The sequence below is a fragment of the Giraffa tippelskirchi genome, chromosome 11 (genome assembly GCF_054371585.1).
Source record: "Giraffa tippelskirchi isolate mGirTip1 chromosome 11, T2T-mGirTip1v1.2.pri, whole genome shotgun sequence".
NCBI lineage: Eukaryota > Metazoa > Chordata > Mammalia > Artiodactyla > Giraffidae > Giraffa > Giraffa tippelskirchi.
In genome coordinates this window covers 82,850,477-82,869,703 of record NC_137285.1, presented here as the reverse complement: position 1 = coordinate 82,869,703, position 19,227 = coordinate 82,850,477, and the positions used below count along the sequence as shown (strand labels likewise).

At 38.0% G+C, this 19,227-nt stretch overlaps 1 protein-coding gene across 3 annotated transcripts in view; it reads left to right on the top strand.

Annotated features, from left to right (window-relative positions):
* Positions 1-19,227, top strand: part of DYNC2H1 (dynein cytoplasmic 2 heavy chain 1) — a 362,922-nt gene that overhangs the window by 206,103 nt on the left and 137,592 nt on the right. For all 3 annotated transcript variants that reach the window (XM_081541773.1, XM_081541771.1, XM_081541772.1), the window contains 2 exons: positions 14,764-14,924; positions 18,032-18,157. In XM_081541773.1, the coding sequence (XP_081397899.1) occupies positions 14,764-14,924; positions 18,032-18,157 (287 nt within the window). The remainder of the gene's footprint in view (positions 1-14,763; positions 14,925-18,031; positions 18,158-19,227) is intronic.

The window sequence follows — 19,227 nt, the reverse complement described above, 5'->3', positions numbered from 1 at the left end:
CCACACTCTCTCCAGCATTTAAGGTTTGTAGATTTTTTGATAATGGCTATTCTGACTGGTGTGAGGTGATACCTTATGTAGTTTTGATTTGCATTTCTCTAATAATTAGTGATGCTGAGCATCTTTCATATGATTCTTGGCCATCTGTATGTTTTCTTTGGAGCAGAAGATCTAAATTATTTGTTTTTAATTTACATTTTATTTTATGCTGACCTTAGTTTAGAAAGATTATATACACTTTTCCCCTGTATCCTATTTGTCTTACAACTCTACTTGGTTTAAAGAAATATTTGTTTGCGTTGGATAGGACCATAATTAATTTTGTGTTAAATTTGATGCATAATTGACATCCTACACTTAGCTAGGATGTTTGAACTTTTAAAAATTCTTTTCTTATGGAAACACTTTAGATTTTTAGACATTCATCTATGATTAGAGTTTCAAAGCAGGGCATCAGATGTTTGATTTAGATAAAATTAAATATACAGATTCCATGTGTGTGTGCTAAGTCACTTCAGTTGTATCTGACTCTTTGCGACCATGTGAATTGTAGCCCACCAGGCTCCTCTATCCATGGGATTTCCCAGGCAAGAATACTGGAGAGGGTTGTCGTTTTGTTCCCCAGAGGATCTTCCTGACCCAGAGATCGAACCCACGTCTCCTGCAGCTCCTGTGTTGACAGGAGGGTTCTTTACCACTAGGGCCACCTTAGAAGTCCTAGAGTCTTCAATAATAAAGCCTTCAAAATGAGTTATTTTTGCTGTAAAACAAAAATAATTTGTACATCTTTAGTTTGTAAACATCTGTGCAATATATGTTTGTTAAGCCTTTTAATTGGTCTCAAAGGAAGCATTTAAAGTTATCACTCATTTGAAAATAGCATACCGTCTTAACATTTGTACTAGAAAAGTTTGGAAAAACTATGTCAAGGTGAATATGAAAAGAATTTTACTTGAAGCTCAGATCATCCAAGAGTAATAGATTTTTGTTATTCTAAACCACAGGAGGTTTTAGAATTATGTTGGAAATATATTGGCACAATTAAAATAGTATGCTGACAATTTTTTCTAGAAATTCTCCATTTATATTTAATTTTTCCACATAATGTGTATGAAATATTATATATAAACTGTGTTTAATCAAAGCTTATGTGTATTTCAATAAAGTAAACTTAACATATGCATGTTTTCTTTATATTTGAATTTCTCACATAAATAAGCTAGCACAGTGTTTATGAAATTGAAAAATATACTGGGCCTTCCATGCTTATCATTGAAAAACTTCACAGTACCAAATAATCATTCTGTTTTTAATATGTAAAAGTATTATATTCAGATATATCAGGGTATTATTTTGAAAATTATCTCTTAACTCAAAGGATTAATTTTGCCCTAGTGAACTCATTCTTTCATTAAACGTGAATGTTTATAACAATAATAATCATAGCTAATATTTTAATAGCTCTTACTATATGCCAGGTACTAGTCTTAAGTGCTGTATAATTTAATCCTCACAGCAACCATATGAGAGGCTATTTTTACATCCATTTAAAAATGAGGAAACAAGATCACACAACTAAATGATAGAATTCAAACCCAGCTCCAAAGTCTGTGCTCTTTAAGTACTGAAGGACTCAACATTTATTCTCAGTTTAGAGAGATGTGCTTGGCAGATGCTAACAGAAAAAAATCTCCCTCAGCCTTAGATGAAGCTTTTCCACAGGCACCTCCACTTCCACTCTTACCAGTATCAGTTCTGCCCTCAGTATCAGTATCAGGGCTGCCCTCAGGACCACAAGCTGGGTAGATTGAAACAACAGACGTGTAAGGTGTCATAATTCTGGACGTTAGAAGTCTGAACTTGAGATTTTGGCAAGGCCAGGCTCCCTTGGAAACCTGTAGAGGAATCCTTCCTTGCCGTTTCACAGACCGTGGTGGTTTGCTTGCAATCTTCAGTGTTTGGCGTGTAAGGGTGTATAATTTGAATATTTCTCTTCATTATCACTTGACATTTGCCCTGTGTGTTTCAGAATTCACACAGCTGTCTTCCTATAAGGAAAGCAGTCGTATTTAATTGGGAGTTCACCTTAGTCCAGTCTGAACTCATCTGAAGTTAACTAATTATATCTACAATGACCCTATTTCCAATAAGGTCATCTTCTGAGGTCCTGAGGTTAGGCCTTCAGCATGTCTCTTTTGGGGGGCTACATTTCAACCCATTATGCTCACTAACCCAGTGTTTCACATAATGACTGTTTTCTGTTTTGGCAAGATGTCCTTTATCCCTGTGGGTGTGCTTGCACACATGTTCACACATGTGCATGCAAATATTTTTGAGGCTCCATTTAGAACGGTCACTTGTCTGGTTAGTGAAGAGTATGTCAAAATATGTCTATGGATGTATTCTTTGCTTTCCTTTTGTTTAGCATGGAGAGAAAATATCCCTATTTATGCATCCCTGTTGAATGTTTGTTTGCTAGGTAATTTTTACTCATATCTGATAGAGTGTTTATCCACCTAACTCCTGGTTAGAAAAAAGTAGGGGTGGCCCCTGGGCCACTTGGTTTCATGGACTCAGATAACAGCAGGTTTCCTTCCTTTGTTCCAGCCTTGCAGTTTCTCTCTGCACTTCTCTGCCCCTTCTCTCTCTCCCTATCTTTGTCTCTTCCTTTTTCTTTTTTGTCTCTCTGATTCCTGCTTATGTGTTGCCCTTAGTCTCATGGTTCATATATATGCTGAAGGATAAGACTACTGATACCCTAGCATGTAGTTTAAAGCTTGTAGTGAAAGAAAACTTTCCCAATTTTACTGTAAAAAACTCTACAGAAGGACTCTGATTTGCTTGCTTGGGTAACATATCCACCTCTGCAGCTAATTCCAACAGTAATATCTAAAACAGGATTTTTCCCAAAGAAGTCTCAGGTAGAGTGGGGCTGTACTCAGAAATGAAGGGAAGGGTTGCAGGTACAAAGCAATAGGTACCCACCATAGTCAAATTACATATGATCTGTTGTAGCTGATTTTCATATTTAAATAATTTGATAGTTGAGCCATTAATTTGTAAAGTAAATTTTGAGAATCTGGCTCCTTTAAGAGTTATAAATCAGTTCAGTTTAGTTCAGTTGCTCAGTCATGTCCGACTCTGCGACCCCACGGACTGCAGCATACCAGGCCTCCCTGTCTATCGCCAACTCCCGGAGTTTACCCAAACTCATGTCCATTGAGTCAGTGATGCCATCCAACCATCTCATCTTCTATCGCCCCCTTCTGCTTCTGCCCTCAGTCTCTCCCAGCATCAGGGTCTTTTCAAATGAGTCAGTTCTTTGCATCAGGTGGCCAAAGTATTGGAGCTTCAGTTTCAGCATCAGTCCTTCCAATGAATACCCAGGATTGATCTCCTTTAGGATTGACTGGTTGGATCTCCTTGCAGTCCAAGGGACTCTCAAGAGTCTTCTCCAGCAGCACAGTTCAAAAGAATCAGTTCTTCAGTGCTCAGCTTTCTTTATAATCCAACTCTCACATCTATACATGACTACTGGAAAAACCATAGCATTGACTAGACGGACCTTTGTGGGCGAAGTAATGTCTCTGCTTTTGAATATGCTGTCTAGGTTGGTCATAGCTTTTCTTCTAAGGAGCAAGAGTCTTTTTTAAAAAATTTCATGGCTGCAGTCACCATCTGCAGTGATTTTGGAGCCCAACAATATAAAGTCTCTCACTGTTTCCATTGTTTCCCCATCTATTTGCTATGAAATGATGCCTTGATCTTAGTTGTCCTGTCTACTTGCTGCTTTTTTTCTTTGTTTTTAAATGGTTGTCTCCTCTGTATCATTCAAATGTTAACATTTTCAGAGAGGCTTTTCTGGGTCATCTAATCAGTACCAACACATCTTCCTGCTTTAATTCTTTACCCACTTCTTAACACTAATTGACGTGTTTCTTGCTCATTTATGTACTTTCTGTCTGTTCGTATAAGTGAAATGCAAGTGTAAGTAAAATGAGACAATTGCAGAAAGGTTCTCAGTAGGCTCTTCTTTCCTCACCCGTTTAGTCATTGAAAATACCCTCTTTGTGCCGCCCTGCACGTGACCTTTCTCACTGAATCTGTTTGACCCTCTGTCTATCCTCCCGAGTACTTCTGTATTGTACTATGTCATCTCTAGGTTAAATGATATTTAAGTTTTAATGACATTAAGTGAAAAGCCTCATAATATTCACATATTCAAATTCTTTGAAAGTTTAATATACTTCTAAAATTATATTCTATTTCTAAGCAAAAGTAATATATACTGTTGTATGGCTGGGTGACTGTATTTGGTCAAGTGGTTTTATTAATGCAGTTTTTACATAAAATTGGGCACTTTATTTCATGAATAAGTTTTAAAAGTTCATACTGCTGGAAAATGACAAGCACGTATCTTTTTAATCAAATCTTAGAGATTTGATTTCAAGTGTAATTTCTCTAGCATCATTCGTATGGAAAAATTTTTATTAAGTTTTAGCAATACTCTTTATAATATATAAACTTTAAAATAGTAACTTATAAAGATGCACTTAGGAAAGTAGTTTTGCTTTGAGAATTTAAGTTAGCAGAGCAATCCTTAAAACTTTCAGGCATGCTGCTTTAATGTAGGGATTCCCAGCTTCAATATAATCCTACAAACCAAACCTTGTATACTAGCACCATGTACTGCATTGCTTTTTAAAAATAGCAGTTGCCAGATGCAGATATTCTAACTTCTGTAATTTTGATTTAATAACTATTCTGAGTACAATATTATGCTGTCTGTATTGAGGTGTTAAAGAGATGTGTTCACAGATGATGCAAAAGTTTCTTCATCTTTTTGGGCCTTGAAACTTTTCCTAGTTTTCCTAGTTTTCCACTCCTCTACTTCTCTTATTCACTGGCATTAGGGAATGTTTGTTCATTTCTATTGCTATGGTAACAAACTGCCACATATTAGCAGCTTAGAACAACCCCCGTTTATCATCTCCTAATTGTATAGGTCAGAAGTCTTGTAGGCTCTCCTGGTTTCTCTGATCCAAGTCGCACAGGGTTAAATCCAGGTGTTGGTTACTTGGACTCTTACTGGGAAGATCTGGGAAGAATCCATTTCCAAACTCATTCAGCTGAACTTGCCCCATGCAGTTGGAGAGCCAAGGTTCTTTCTGTTGTTTGGAAGTTTTAGAAGCCTGTCTCAGTTTTTAGAAGCTTCTTGCATTCTTTGATTCTCTCTGTGCCCCTCCTTCCTTCTTCCTAGCCAGCAGTGGAGACTGATTTCTTCTCAGCTTCACCTCTCTGACTGCCCCTCTGCCTCATCTTCCTGCTCCTCCTTCAGGCTGCATCTCTTTGCCTTTAAGCTGGAGAAAGTTTTCTACTTTCCAAGGCTTAAATGATCAAATTGGCACCCTTGGCTAATCCAGGATAATCTTATTTTAAGATCCATAACCTTAGTTATATCTGCAAAATCCTTTGACAGGAGTACCTAGGTTAGTGTTGGATTAAACAACTGAGGGTAGAATCTTGAAAATTTTTGGAATTTTACTGCCACAAAATGTTTGACATTTTTTGTTTCCTGGCTTGAGTATTATTCCATTTCTGAAGATTGTCTTCCCGTTTAATTGGTTGATGTGTATTAGGTTAGATAGTGGTTGTTGATTTTCCTTCTTTTTATTGATATTTATGTTACATTTTTTAGTTGTCTTTTCTCTCTATTAAAGGAGGAGTAGTTTTCTTGTCTTTTAGGGAGAATAAGATGAATGAGAAAGAATGAATCAGTTATACTTACTACTTACAATAGTTTGATATTAATTTGTTGCTTTCTTTACTTTCTTTACTCTTTACTTACTTTACTCTTTCTTTACCTGTACCTGGAAATTACAGGAGTAATATTCTTTCCTTTTTAAATTGCAAATTATTTCTTTTTTAATATCATTTTATCTCAGTAAATAAAATACAATGAAGGTTAAAGTCATTTCTTTGACTTACTTTTAGTTCCTTTTTTCTTTTGGAAGAATTTGTATATTTTAACTGTCAAGGTCAAAATATAAGACCCCAATGATTTACACGTAGTTCTACACTATAAAAATTCACAATGCAGTGAACATTTTTGGCTCTTTACTGTTACTGAATAGTTTTGAATGATTGACACTGACAGTTCAAATGCTATCATGAGTCAAAATTAATTGGGTTATTAAAACCCAATTAATAAAACTAAATTCGTATGAAATGCCATGTGGTTTTTATTGGAGTTTTGTGGGTGAAATGGCTGACATGCAATTCCCAGTAATAGGAGTGTCACCTGTGTTACCTTAAATGGTAAAATATTTCTCATGAGTTTTTCCTCTAATTTAAAATGTTCCAGTTTTTGACAATTCATTGTATAAAATGAATTAATGCACATATATTTATCCTTAACATTAGAAATAATAATTGCATTTATACTTGGCTCTGGATTCAAAATGGTGAGAAAAACAGGTATAATTCCTGCCTCGTGGAGTTTAAAGTCTGTATTTCTTAAATAAAGAAATTATATGAGAACTATTTTCAATTTTTAAAGATGACTTCTGTATTTCATGTGTTTTCCAAATAAAACACACGTTTTCGTCAGTACAGGCCTGCGGCAGGCGAGCTCTGTCACTTCCGTCGTGTTTGACTCTTTGCCACCCTGTGGACTGTAGCCCACCAGGCTCCTCTGTCCACAGGATTCTCCAGGCAAGAACACTGGAGTGGGTTCCCCGCCCGCCTCCAGAGGATCTTCCCGGCCCAGGGTTTGAAATCTTGTCTCTTATGTCTACCTGCATTGGCAGGCAAATTCTTTACCCCTAGCGCCACCTGGGAAGTCCCACCACAGGCAAACCTTGTTTTATTGCACTTTGGCTTCCCAGGTGGCGCTAATGTTAAAGAACCCACCTGCCGATTCAGAGATGTCAGAAACTTGAGTTCGATCCCTGGGTAGAGAAGAGCCCCTGAAGGAGGGAATGGCAGCCCACTCCAGTACTCTTCCCTGGAGAGTCCCATGGACAGGGGAGTCTGGTGGGTTACAGTCCGTGGGGTCACAAAGAGTCAAACACAGCTGAAGCCACTGAGCATGCATGCATGCGAATACGATAGTTTTTACAGATTGAAGGTTGTGGCAGTCTTGTGTCAAGCAAGTTTTTTGGCACCGTTTTTCAAACATTTGTTCAACTTGTGTCTCTGTGTTACATTTTAGTAACTCTCACAATATTTCAAGCTTCATTATTATTTGTTATAGCAATCTGTGGTCAGTGATTTTTGCTGTTAGTCTTGCAATTATTTTTGAGGTGCGAAATAATGCTCACGTGTGCTGTTGAGCTTGAGTGATAACTGTCACATGAGTTCTGACGACTCTGATGCCCGGCTCGCCCCTGATGTTTCCCCCTCTCCTCAGGCCTCCCTGTTCCCTGAGACAACAAATTTAAATTAGTTCTGTTAATAACACTAAAACAGCCTCAAGGCAAAGGGTCACACGTCTCTCATTAAGCGTAGTAAGGAAGTCATGTCCAAAGCTGAGACGGGCTGAAGGCTAGGCTTCTTGAGCCAAACACTTAGCCAAGTTGTGATTACAGAGGAACAGGTCTTGAAGGAAATTAAAAGTGCTCCTCCAGCTCACAGACTTACAGAAAGAACTCACAGTTGCCGGAGGAAAGGATAGTTAGGGACGTTGGTATTGCCTTGTGCAGACTGCTGTGTGTAAGACGAATAACCAGCAAGGACCTGCTGCATAGCACGCGCAGCTCTGCCCCATGTCACGTGGCAGACTGGGGGGCGTGAGAGTTTGGGGAGAATGGATGGGCGTGTGTGTGACTGAGTCCCCTCACTGCCCACTGGAAACTGTCACAGTACGGTTAACCAGTGGTAACCCAATACCGAGTAGAACGTTTTGTAAAAAAGTGCTACTCCAGTGAACATGTGGTTGAAAAGAAAAGCGAGACAGTCTTATTACTGATACAGAGGGAGTTTTAAAGGTCTGCATAGACCAAATCAGACTCGACGTTCTCGTAAGCTGAAACCTAAACAGGAGAGGGCTTCTCTGGTGACTCACGAGTCAAGTACCTGTCTGCAGTGCAGCAGACTTGGGTTCAGTCTCTGGGTCGGGAAGACCCCCTGGAGAAGGAAAGGAAGCCCACTCCAGTATTCCTGTCTGGGAATTCCCAGGGACAGAGGAGCCTGGCCGACTGTAGTCCGTGGGGTCACGAGTAGCATACAACTTGGTGACTAAACAACGACAATCTGAAGAGACACCCTAACTCTCTTCAATTCTGTGAACGCTGAGAAGGATGAGGATGCTGCAGGAGAACAGTGTGAAGCTAGCAGAGAATGGTTAACGAACTTCAGGGAAAGAGGCTAACCTTGGAACGTAAATGTGCAGAGTACAGCAGCAAATGCTGATTTAGAAGCTGCAGTAAATTATCCATCTGGATGCAGAGTTCCAAAGAACAGCAAGGAGAGATAAGAAGCCTTCCTCAATGATCAATGCAAAGAAATTGAGGAAGACAATAGAATGGGAAAGACCAGAGATGACTTCAAGAAAATTAGAGATAGCAAGGGAACATTTCATGCAAAGATGGGCTCAATAAAGGACAGAAACAGTATGGACCGAGCAGAAGCAGGAGAGATTAAGAAGAGGTGGCAAGAATACACAGAAGAACTATATAAAAAAGATCTTGATGACCCAGATAACCATGATGGTGTGATCACTCACCTAGAGACAGACATCCTGGAATGCAAAGTCAAGTGGGCCTTAGGAGGCATCTCTACGAACAAAGCTAGTAGAGGTGATGGAATTCCAGTTGCACTATTTCAAATCCTAAAACATGATGCTGTAAAAGTTCTGTACTCAATATGCCAGGAAATTTGGAAAATTCAGAAGTGGCCACAGGACTGGAGAAGGTCAGTTTTCATTCTAATCCTAAGGAAAGGCAATGCCAAAGAATGCTCCAACTACTGCGCAGTTGCGCTCATCTCACACGCTAGTAAAGTAATGCTCAAAATTCTCCAACCCAGGCTTCAACAGTATGTGAACCAAGATCTTCCACATGTTCAAGCTGGATTTAGAAAAGGCAGAGGAACCACAGATCATATTGCCAACATCCGTTGGTATAGAGAAAGCAAGAGAAATCCAGACAAACATCTACTTCTGCTTTATTGACTACACTAAAGCCTTTGACTGTGTGGATTGCAACAAACTGTGGAAAATTCTTAAAGAGATGGGGATACAGACCACTTTACCTGCCTCCTGAGAAATCTGTATGCAGGTCAAGAAGCAACAGTTAGAACCGGACATGGAACAATGGACTGATTCCAAATTGGGGAAGGAGTACATCAAAGCTGTATTTTGTCACCCTGCTTATTTAAGTTATACGCAGAGTACATCATGAGAAACGCTGGGCTAGATGAAGCACAAGCTGGAATCCAGATTGCCAGGGGAAATATCAATAACCTCAGATATGCAGATGACACTACCCTTATGGCAGAAAGTGAAGAAGAACTAAAGAGCCTCTTGATGAAGGTGAAAGAGGAGAGTTAAAAAGCTCACTTAAAACTCAACATTCAAAAGATGGAGATCATGGCAACTGGTCCCATGACTTCATGGCAAATAGATGGAGAAATAATGGAAACAGCGAGAGACTATATTTTCTTGGACTCCAAAAAACTGTAGATGGTGACTGCAGCCATGAAATTAAAAAAGATTTTGCTCCTTGGAGAAAAAGCTATGACCTACCTAGACAGCATATTAAAAAGCAGACACATTACTTTGCCAACAAAGGTCCATCTAGTCAAAGCTATGGTTTTTCCAGTGGTCATGTATGGATGTGAGAGTTGGACTATAAAGAAAGCTGAGCGCCAAAGAATTGATGCTTTTGAACTGTGGTGTTGGAGAAGACTCTTGAGAGTCCCTTGGACTGCAAGGAGATCCAACCAGTCCATCCTAAAGGAGATCAGTCCTGAATATTCCTTGGAAGGACTGATGCTGAAGCTGAAATCCCAATACTTTGGCCACCTGATGCAAAGAACTGACTCATTGGAAAAGACCCTAATGCTGGGAAGGATTGGGGGCAGGAGGAGAAGGGTATGGCAGAGGATGAGATGGCTGGATGGCATCACCGACTCGATGGACATGAGTTTGGGTAGACTCTGGGAGTTGGTGATGGACAGGGAAGCCCTGCGTGCTGCAGTCCATGGGGTCGCAAAGAGTCGGGCATGACTGAGCGGCTGAACTGAACTGAGTGAATTGATGTATTTTGGCTGCATTGAGTCCTCACTGCTGCGTGAGGGCTTTCTCTAGTTGCCGTGAGTGGGCCTGCTCTTTGTTGCGGTGCACAGGCTTGCTGCGGAGCACCAGCTCCAGGGCGCACAGGCTTCGGTAGCTGTGGTGCATGGGCTTAGTTGTCCTGAAGCGTGTGTTATCTTCCCAAACCAGGTGTTGAACCCCTTTCCCTGCACTGGCAGGTGGATTCTTACCCACTGTACCACCAAGGAAGTTGCAGGAGGCAACCTGAGATGGATTGAGAGCCTCCTGGGATGCTCTCTTCAAGCGGTGCTAATCTGCTTTGAAGGGAATTATCTTTTACGTCACCATTTTTGTAACTTGTTATATCACTCAGAAATTACTCATTCAGACTATTGTTTTTTTTTTTTTAATTCCTGAAATACTTGGCTTTTTGGTATTACGTCTTTGAAATCCAGTGCTCATTTATTTTATACTTTAAGTACATGTCGATTTGGACAAGCAACGTTCCAACTGCTTCATAACTACATGTAGCTAGTGGCTACCATGTTGCAGTGTGGCTCTTTCTCTCTGTACTTCTCTTTTCCTAGTCCCTATCAAAACTTATCTTTCAAAGAATATTTAAATAGAATGTACACTGATTTTTTTTTAATAAATTTATTTATTTTAGTTGGGGGCTAATTACTTTACAATATTGTAATAGTTTTTGCCATACATTGACATGAATCAGCCATGGGTTTACATGTGTTCCCCTTCCTGGACCCCCCACCCACCTCCCTCCCCATCCCATCCCTCTGGGTCATCCCATTGCCCCGGCCCTGAGCCCTTGTCTCATGCATCGAACATGGAATGGTGTTCTGTTTCACATATGATAATATACATGTTTCAATGCTATTCTCCCAGAACGTCCCACCCTCACCTTCTCCCTCAGAGTCCATAAAATTGTTCTATGCATCTTTGTCTCTTATTCTGTCTCGCATATAGGGTTATCATTACCATCTTTCAAATTCCATATATATGCATTAGTATACTGTATTGTTGTTTTTCTTTCTGGCTTACTTCACTCTGTATAATGGGCTCCGGTTTCATCCATCTCAGTAGAACCGATTCAAATGTATTTTTTTTAATGGCTGAGTAATATTCCATTGTGTATATGTACCACAGCTTCCTTATCCATTCGTCTGCTGATGGACATCTAGGTCGCTTCCATGTCCTGGCTATTGTAAACAGTGCTGCGATGAACATTGGGGTACACGCGTCTCTTTCAATTCTGGTTTCCTCGGTGTATATGCCCAGCAGTGGGATTGCTGGGTCATATAGCAGTTCTATTCCCAGTTTTTTAAGGAATCTCCACACTGTTCTCCATAGTGGCTGTACTAGTTTGCATTCCCACCAACAGTGTAAGAGGGTTCCCTTTTCTCCACACCCTCTCCAGCATTTATTGCTTGTAGACTTTTGGATAGCAGCCATTCTGACTGATGTGAAATGATACCTCATTGTGGTTTTGATTTGCATTTCTCTAATAATGAGTGATGCTGAGCATCTTTTCATGTGTTTGTTAGCCATCTGTATGTCTTCTTTGGAGAAATGTCTGTTTAGTTCTTTGGCCCATTTTTTGATTGGGTCGTTTATTTTTCTGGAATTCAGCTGCAGAAGTTGCTTGTATATTTTTGAGATTAATTGTTTGTTGCTTCGTTTGCTATTATTTTCTCCCATTCTGAAGGCTGTCTTTTCACCTTGCTTATTGTCTCCTTTGTTGTGCAAAAGCTTTTAATTTTAATTAGGTCCCATTTGTTTATTTTTGCTTTTATTTCCAATATTCTGGGAGGTGGGTCATGGAGGATCCTGCTGTGATTTATGTCAGAGAGTGTTTTGCCTATGTTCTCCTCTAGGAGTTTTATAGTTTCTGGTCTTACGTTTAGATCTTTAATCCATTTTGAGTTTATTTTTGTGTATGGTGTTAGGAAGTGTTCTAGTTTCATTCTTTTACAAGTGGTTGACTAGTTTTCCCAGCACCACTTGTTAAAGAGATTGTCTTTTCTCCATTGTATATTCTTGCCTCCTTTGTCGAAGATAAGGTGTCCATAGGTGCGTGGGTTTATCTCTGGGCTTTCTATTTTGTTCCATTGATCTATATTTCTATCTTTGTGCCAGTACCATACTGTCTTGATGACTGTGGCTTTGTAGTAGAGCCTGAAGTCAGGCAGGTTGATTCCTCCAGTTCCATTCTTCTTCCTCAAGATTGCTTTGGCTATTCGAGGTTTCTTATATTTCCATACAAATTGTGAGATGATTTGTTCTAGTTCTGTGAAAAATACCATTGGTAGCTTGATAGGGATTGCATTGAATCTATAGATTGCTTTGGGTAGTATACTCATTTTCACTATATTAATTCTTCCAATCCATGAACACGGTATATTTCTCCATCTGTTTGTGTCCTCTTTGATTTCTTTCATCAGTGTTTTATAGTTTTCTATATATAAGTCTTTTGTTTCTTTAGGTAGATATATTCCTAAGTATTTTATTCTTTTTGTTGCAATGGTGAATGGTATTGTTTCCTTAATTTCTCTTTCTGTTTTCTCATTACTGGACGATAGGAATGCAAGGGATTTCTGTGTGTTAATTTTATATCCTGCAACTTTACTATATTCATTGATTAACTCTAGTAATTTTCTAGTAGAGTCTTTAGGGTTTTCTATGTATAGGATCATGTCATCTGCAAACAGTGAGAGTTTTACTTCTTCTTTTCCTATCTGTATTCCTTTTATTTCTTTTTCAGCTCTGATTGCTGTGGCCAAAACTTCCAAAACTATCAGACTATTGTTTTTTTTAAAAAATTATTTCTCTCAGCTTTTAAAACTTAAATTAACAGCTAAAATGAAAATTCTTTTGTATACTTCTACATTCATATTCTGAATTATTTTTCAACTTAATTGTAACTTAAATTTCTGAGTCAAAGGCAGTGTGCATTGTAAAGACTTTTGATGCATTGTATCATATCACAGTACACTTGGTTGGCCTAGAATGCTTATGAGAGTTTGTGAATAAGTAAATGAATGTTTGAATAAATAAAAATGCTTATTACATTGCTACAAGTATATAAGAATTCTATTAGCAAGGATCATTATTACCCACTTAAGTTTGATTAAAAACAAAATTCATAAAATATGCCTCTAGAAGCAAGTCATCCATTTTTAGGTTAAATTTCACCTAGTGTTAGGAATATTTATGCCTTTGAAAATCCTTTCTTAGTATTATTGGTTGCTGTTGTGAAGACTAGAAGGGAGTAGTTCAGGTATGAAATTTGTTTTTTCAGGATGGTCATCTAGAAATGCCTGTTTTAGCCCATTTTGGTGGCATCAAATTCATATTTTAAAGTGATCATTACAGAAGTGCTTAAGAATATCTTTTCCTGCTATATTTAGGATTTCTGAGGTGCAATATTATCTATTCCTTTCTACAGTAGAAGATATAAGGAAGCCCTCCTTCCTCTGTACTCATTCTGTTACATTCTAATCATCTGTTTTTAAACTCGCTGTCCTAGTCTTTTTAATTCAGTTCAGACATGTATATTTTTGATTTTTATTTGAAGTCAGTCTTCTTTAGCTTGGTTTTTACTAAATACAGTAATGGAAACATTAAAATTTTAGCAGAAGAGGTCTTATGTGTATGTGACTTTATATTTTTTGAAAAGCTTCAGAATAGAAAAAAGAACAGATGAATTATCTTGAATACAGTTAGCAACTGGGTAGTCTTTGGGAATACATTCAGTTTCCTTGAGTATGTTTAGCATAGAGTAGATGATGAATAAATGGAATCTGTTTTTATTTTTTTTCCTATTTTGCCTCCAAACGACCTATGAATTGTTTATCCCTGTTTTACAATTGAGGAAATCAAGGCATAATACATTTTAGTGATTTGCATAGCGTCACTTAGCTAATGAGCATAAACTGAGATCTATATGTTTCTGTCTCCAGACTAAGCATTTTTTCATTCTGTACAGCTTTTTCTTCCCTCTTAATGCATGGACATAAGATATAATTTTTACCCTTTATCATGACAGTGATATTGTTTACCACATCTTGTAGAAATCTGATTCCCCTTATCCATGGAACAGAGTACGCACTCAGTTATCATATAAATGAATGGAAACCTGCATGGAAAGATTGTTGGGTTTAGTCTTCTCTTACAGGGAGAGAATTATATATTAACACAATGCTGATTGTGTGCTTCTTCATCTGTAGAGGGTAATCAGGGTTTCTACTTCTTAACGTTGTAGTTAGGATTAGATGATATCATAGATATCAAGTGTTTAGATAAATGCCTGGTGCTTTAAGCACTCAGTAAATGTTAGCTCTTACTAGTCTGTGAATGATTTTAGAGTGAGAAAACTTCAATATGTATAGGACTGTAGTTCACCTAGTTATTCTCTGTTTCATGTAATTAGTCTTAATAGACTTTTCTGGTTCACTTTGCTTTTTTATTTTTAATGCATTTAATACATCTTTTAGGACTGAAAGAGTTGTCCCCACCTCCGCTAAATCTCAGACGTTTGTACAGAGAGACGCTAGAAATTGAACCCATCCTGATAATCATTTCCCCGGGTGCTGATCCTTCTCAGGAGCTCCAGGAGCTTGCTAATGCTGAGCGAAGTGGGGAGTGTTACCAGCAGGTCAGTGCATATTACTCTGGTATTTCTGTTCCAGCAGTTGATCTTCCTGCTGTGTGTGTGTGTGTGTGTGTGTGTGTGTGTGTGTGTCTTTGTGTGCACTTTCAGTCAGTCAGTCGTGTCCTACTCTTTGTGACCTCATGGACTGTAGCCTGACAGGCTCCTCTGTCCATGGAATTTTCCAGGCAAGAATACTGGAATACTTGACTGAATTAGTAAAACAGTTTTTTGTTGTTATGGTAGGGCAACTAATGTCCCTGAAAATTGTTCGTATTCTGATGGCCAGAACCCATGAATTTGTTACTTTACATGGGAGAAGGAACTTTGCACATATAATTAAGTTAAGCATTTTGAGATGGAGAGGTTATCTGAGATTATTCAGTTGAGCCTAATATAATCATAAAGATACTTTTAAGAAGGAGGCAGAGGAGGCAGAATGAATGTGGAAGAGGCAGATGTAATGAGGGCATAGGTCAAAGAGGTGAGGAGATGCTATGCTGCTGGCTTTGAAGACGGTAGAAGGGGCCACAAGCAAAGAAATGTAGAAGGTAGAAAAGACAAGGGGAAGTCTCTCCTACAGCCCCTAGGAAGAACAGTGCTGTAGTATCACCTTAGAGCAATAGATTAGTGGGATTCTGAACTCCAGAAGTCTAATAAGATAATAAACTTGTCTAATATAATGTGATTTTGTCCTGAGCTAAATTTCTGAGTTTTAGTTTATTCAGATTAGCACCTTTTTTCAGTTCAGTTTGCATACACATTTTAAAGTGTATTAATTTACCCTCGATTTTGGATGTCAAAATATAAATCTTTTTCATTGGGAAATTAATTAATAATGATTAAGAAAGCAAACTACTTTGAAAGAAACCAAAAATTGAAAAGAGAGAATGTTATGAGGAACGTAAGTAGAAGATAGCAAAATAGCAGAGAGTTTGGTTTAGCTGTGCAGGCATTGCACTAACTCTAGGGAGTTTCCTTCAATCCTGGTTATAGTGTGTTAATATATTAGGACAGTATTCAGTTGTCAGTGAGATGTCTTGGGGAAAAGGGAGCTCTGTTCTACAGGCTGTATCTCTTAGCTCTGATTTTGGCAAAAAGATAAATAAAACCACTTACACTCATTGTAAGTTTGACTAAATTTCTAGAGTTTTGTATACTTGCAAAATTTTTTAATACTGTAAAACCTTTATATACAGATATAGTTATTCATAAATCTGTTACTTTAAAAGTTTTGTTGTTATGCTGAATATATATGCGAAGAATAATAGTATATTCTTAATGTAAAAAAATAATTTTTATTTCAAGAAACTCTGATGTGTCTTACTCTTTTCATGTGGAGGTTAACCATCTTCCTGACAGTTTCCTGTTGTGCTTTTTAAATGTTTTTTCTTATAGTAAGTGTTTTCTTCTAAGATTTCATGAACCTTTAAGCTGTTCTCACACAGTTTATGCCTTATAGAAATTTTGAGTTCCTATTTTTAGCTACCATTTCAGTTCGGCAAACTTGTTTTTTTCCCCCCTCTGATTTTCTTGTACATGCCTTCTGCTTGGGTATTTTCACATTTTAATAATGGCACACTAATATATGCATCTAAATAGTTCAACCAGTGTTTGTTGTACCCCTTCTGTTTGCTTAGTTCTGGGTTAGATCTTGAAAATTAAAAAGAAATCAATATATTAGTATTTATTACATGGTTTGTTACCTGTTTTAGTATGCAATGAATTAAGACACATGGTTCCAACTCTCTAAGACTTTATAGTCTAATTGAAAAACAAAATCAATACTTATAAAAGTCATCTAAGAAACAGTGAAATGCTATCTTGTATTCTTTAGAAAAGAGAAATCACTGTGGTTTGAAGTAATCTGTAACAATTCTCTTCAAAGTGTTTTGACCATTTACTCAATAAAATATTTGAGCTAGGACTCTCAACACATGTATAGCTGTCATATATACAAAGACAGACACAGCTGTACCAATACATAAATATTACATAAATTATCCATAAAAAAACATACGGAGGAGTTTAAACATGTAACCACTTTAGATTCTTGACTAAAACTTTTTATAGAATCTTAGACTTAGTGCTAGTCACTCAGTCGTGTCCAACTCTGCGACACCATGGACTGTAGCAGCCAGGCTCCTCTGTCCATGGAATTCTCCAGGCCAGAACACTGGAGTGGGTTGCCATTCCCTTCTCCAGGGGATCTTCCTGACCCAGGGATTGAACCCGGGACTCGTGCATTGCAGGAAGATTCTTTACTGCCTGAGCCACCAGGTAGTCACGTATTCATTCAAATGTAGACATCTTACACACTGAATCTATATTCTGGGGTCTTCTGGCTTCTGCTTGGAAGTTTTCTGTTTTATAAAGTGACCTGTTATATTGCGTGAGTGTCCTGTGTGCAGATAGACAATAGGGATCAGAAGTACTGGAGTGGAATTGCAGTGAGATCCGGTTCGCCTTACCCCTTCCGCTCCCCTCTCCTGCTTTTCTCCCCTCCCCCATTCTCGTGTTCTCTCTCTCCCCCACCTTTTTGCCTCCTCTGTCTAAAAAGGAATAGAAAAACAGAGGGTTAAATGTAGAGTCTTGAGGCCACAACAACATATTAGGATTTTCTAGATGATGAAGGGCTAGGGAATTACACAGTTCAATAGACCAAGTAGCTTGAGAGCCAAATATATGCAATGTTGGAGAAAGTTTTTTTAAAAGAGAAAATAAATTCAAATAAGTGGTATTGTTAATGTTTAATCCCTCAAGGAATTCAGCAACAGTCATAAAAAATTATTTTTTTAAAGGCCCATGTTTCAAAGAGTAAAAATGGCAGGAAATAGTGAGATGAGGAGCAGAAACACTACTGAATAATTCTTTATCCTGTAACTTGCAAACTTGTAATGATAATATCTCTACTAAACAGCCATTGATGTAAGGACAAGAGCAAAACAACTGTGAACAGCACAGAGTCTGATATTTCTTAGTAAACCTTAGAAGCCTTATCACAGTACCTGAGTTAGTTCAGTGTGTGTGGCAGGATAACCTGAAACTCTCACATTGCAACGTGTTATCAGTGTTTTTGTTTTTTGTTTTAGTTATTTGTTTTTGTTTTACAGATTGCCATGGGTCAAGGTCAAGCTGATTTAGCGGTTCAAATGCTAAAAGAATGTGCCCGAAATGGAGACTGGCTCTGTTTGAAGAACTTACATCTTGTGGTATCTTGGCTGCCAGTTTTGGAAAAGGTAGATTCAGATCAGTGTGGCGCAAATAGTATCTCACATACTAAATTCAATAGTCTCCAAGGAAAAGCAGTATTAAGATATGTTGTGCAGTATTTAAGATGTTTTTGAAGAAATTACTATTTGATGGGGAATCATTTAAAATCTATATTTTCTTTAATATATGTACATTTGTACAAACCAAAATGGATATTTTTAGTAAGAAATCTATAAGTCTCCTTTTTAAGAGAGAGTCAAAAAATTAATCAGGACTGAAGGGAGGCTTATAGAAATCTTTCAGATGAAAAATAGGGAAATGCTGTAAAGAATTGTGGGAGACTGTTTATAACATTAAATTCTCTTTATGCTTTTGTTTTGTTGTGTCTGTATAGGGAGGAAAGATGTGGAGGAGTTAGAGGGAACTGCAGAACTTCCTTGGTGCTGAGGAAGCTGGGTGTAAAATGAAGCAGTTTACATTTGATTTAACTAAATATGTATTTAATATTATTTTTAATATTTATTTAAATAAACATTTTATTTAACTAAGCAGTTCATTTTATTTAACTAAAATGGCCCCAGGATGAAAATAACCTTAAGACAGAACAAATTGATGGATCGGTTTTAAATGCAAACCTGGAATTAAGTCTAGGACTTTGTAAAGAAAGATGGACGTGGTCGTGGGTAGTTAGAGATGACTCCTAAGACAAGATGTTTCTTGATGGCCATATGGGATTTAGCTCAGCATAGGGGGAGAAAGTTTGTGGTTGGTTCTAGCAGCACAGGTAGAAATGTAATGGCAGGAATGGGCCTTCCCAGTACAAAGAATGAAGATGTCCTTAACTGTGCTGGAAGGCCAGGCAGAGTGGTGTGGGGCAGTAGAGTTAGACGGCTAGGAAGGGGCGAGGTTATGGAATACCCTGGAAATCCTGCACAAGTGTTTAGAATTTTTGTCCTAGGACACAGAATCAAAGGAGGTTGTTAGCAGGGGAGTTAATAATTAATTAATTGATCAAGTTAATCTGGGAGAAGGAATAGAGCCAAGCAGAATACAGTGGGAGACCGTAGCCTAGTGGTAATATGTTGAAAATTTGTAT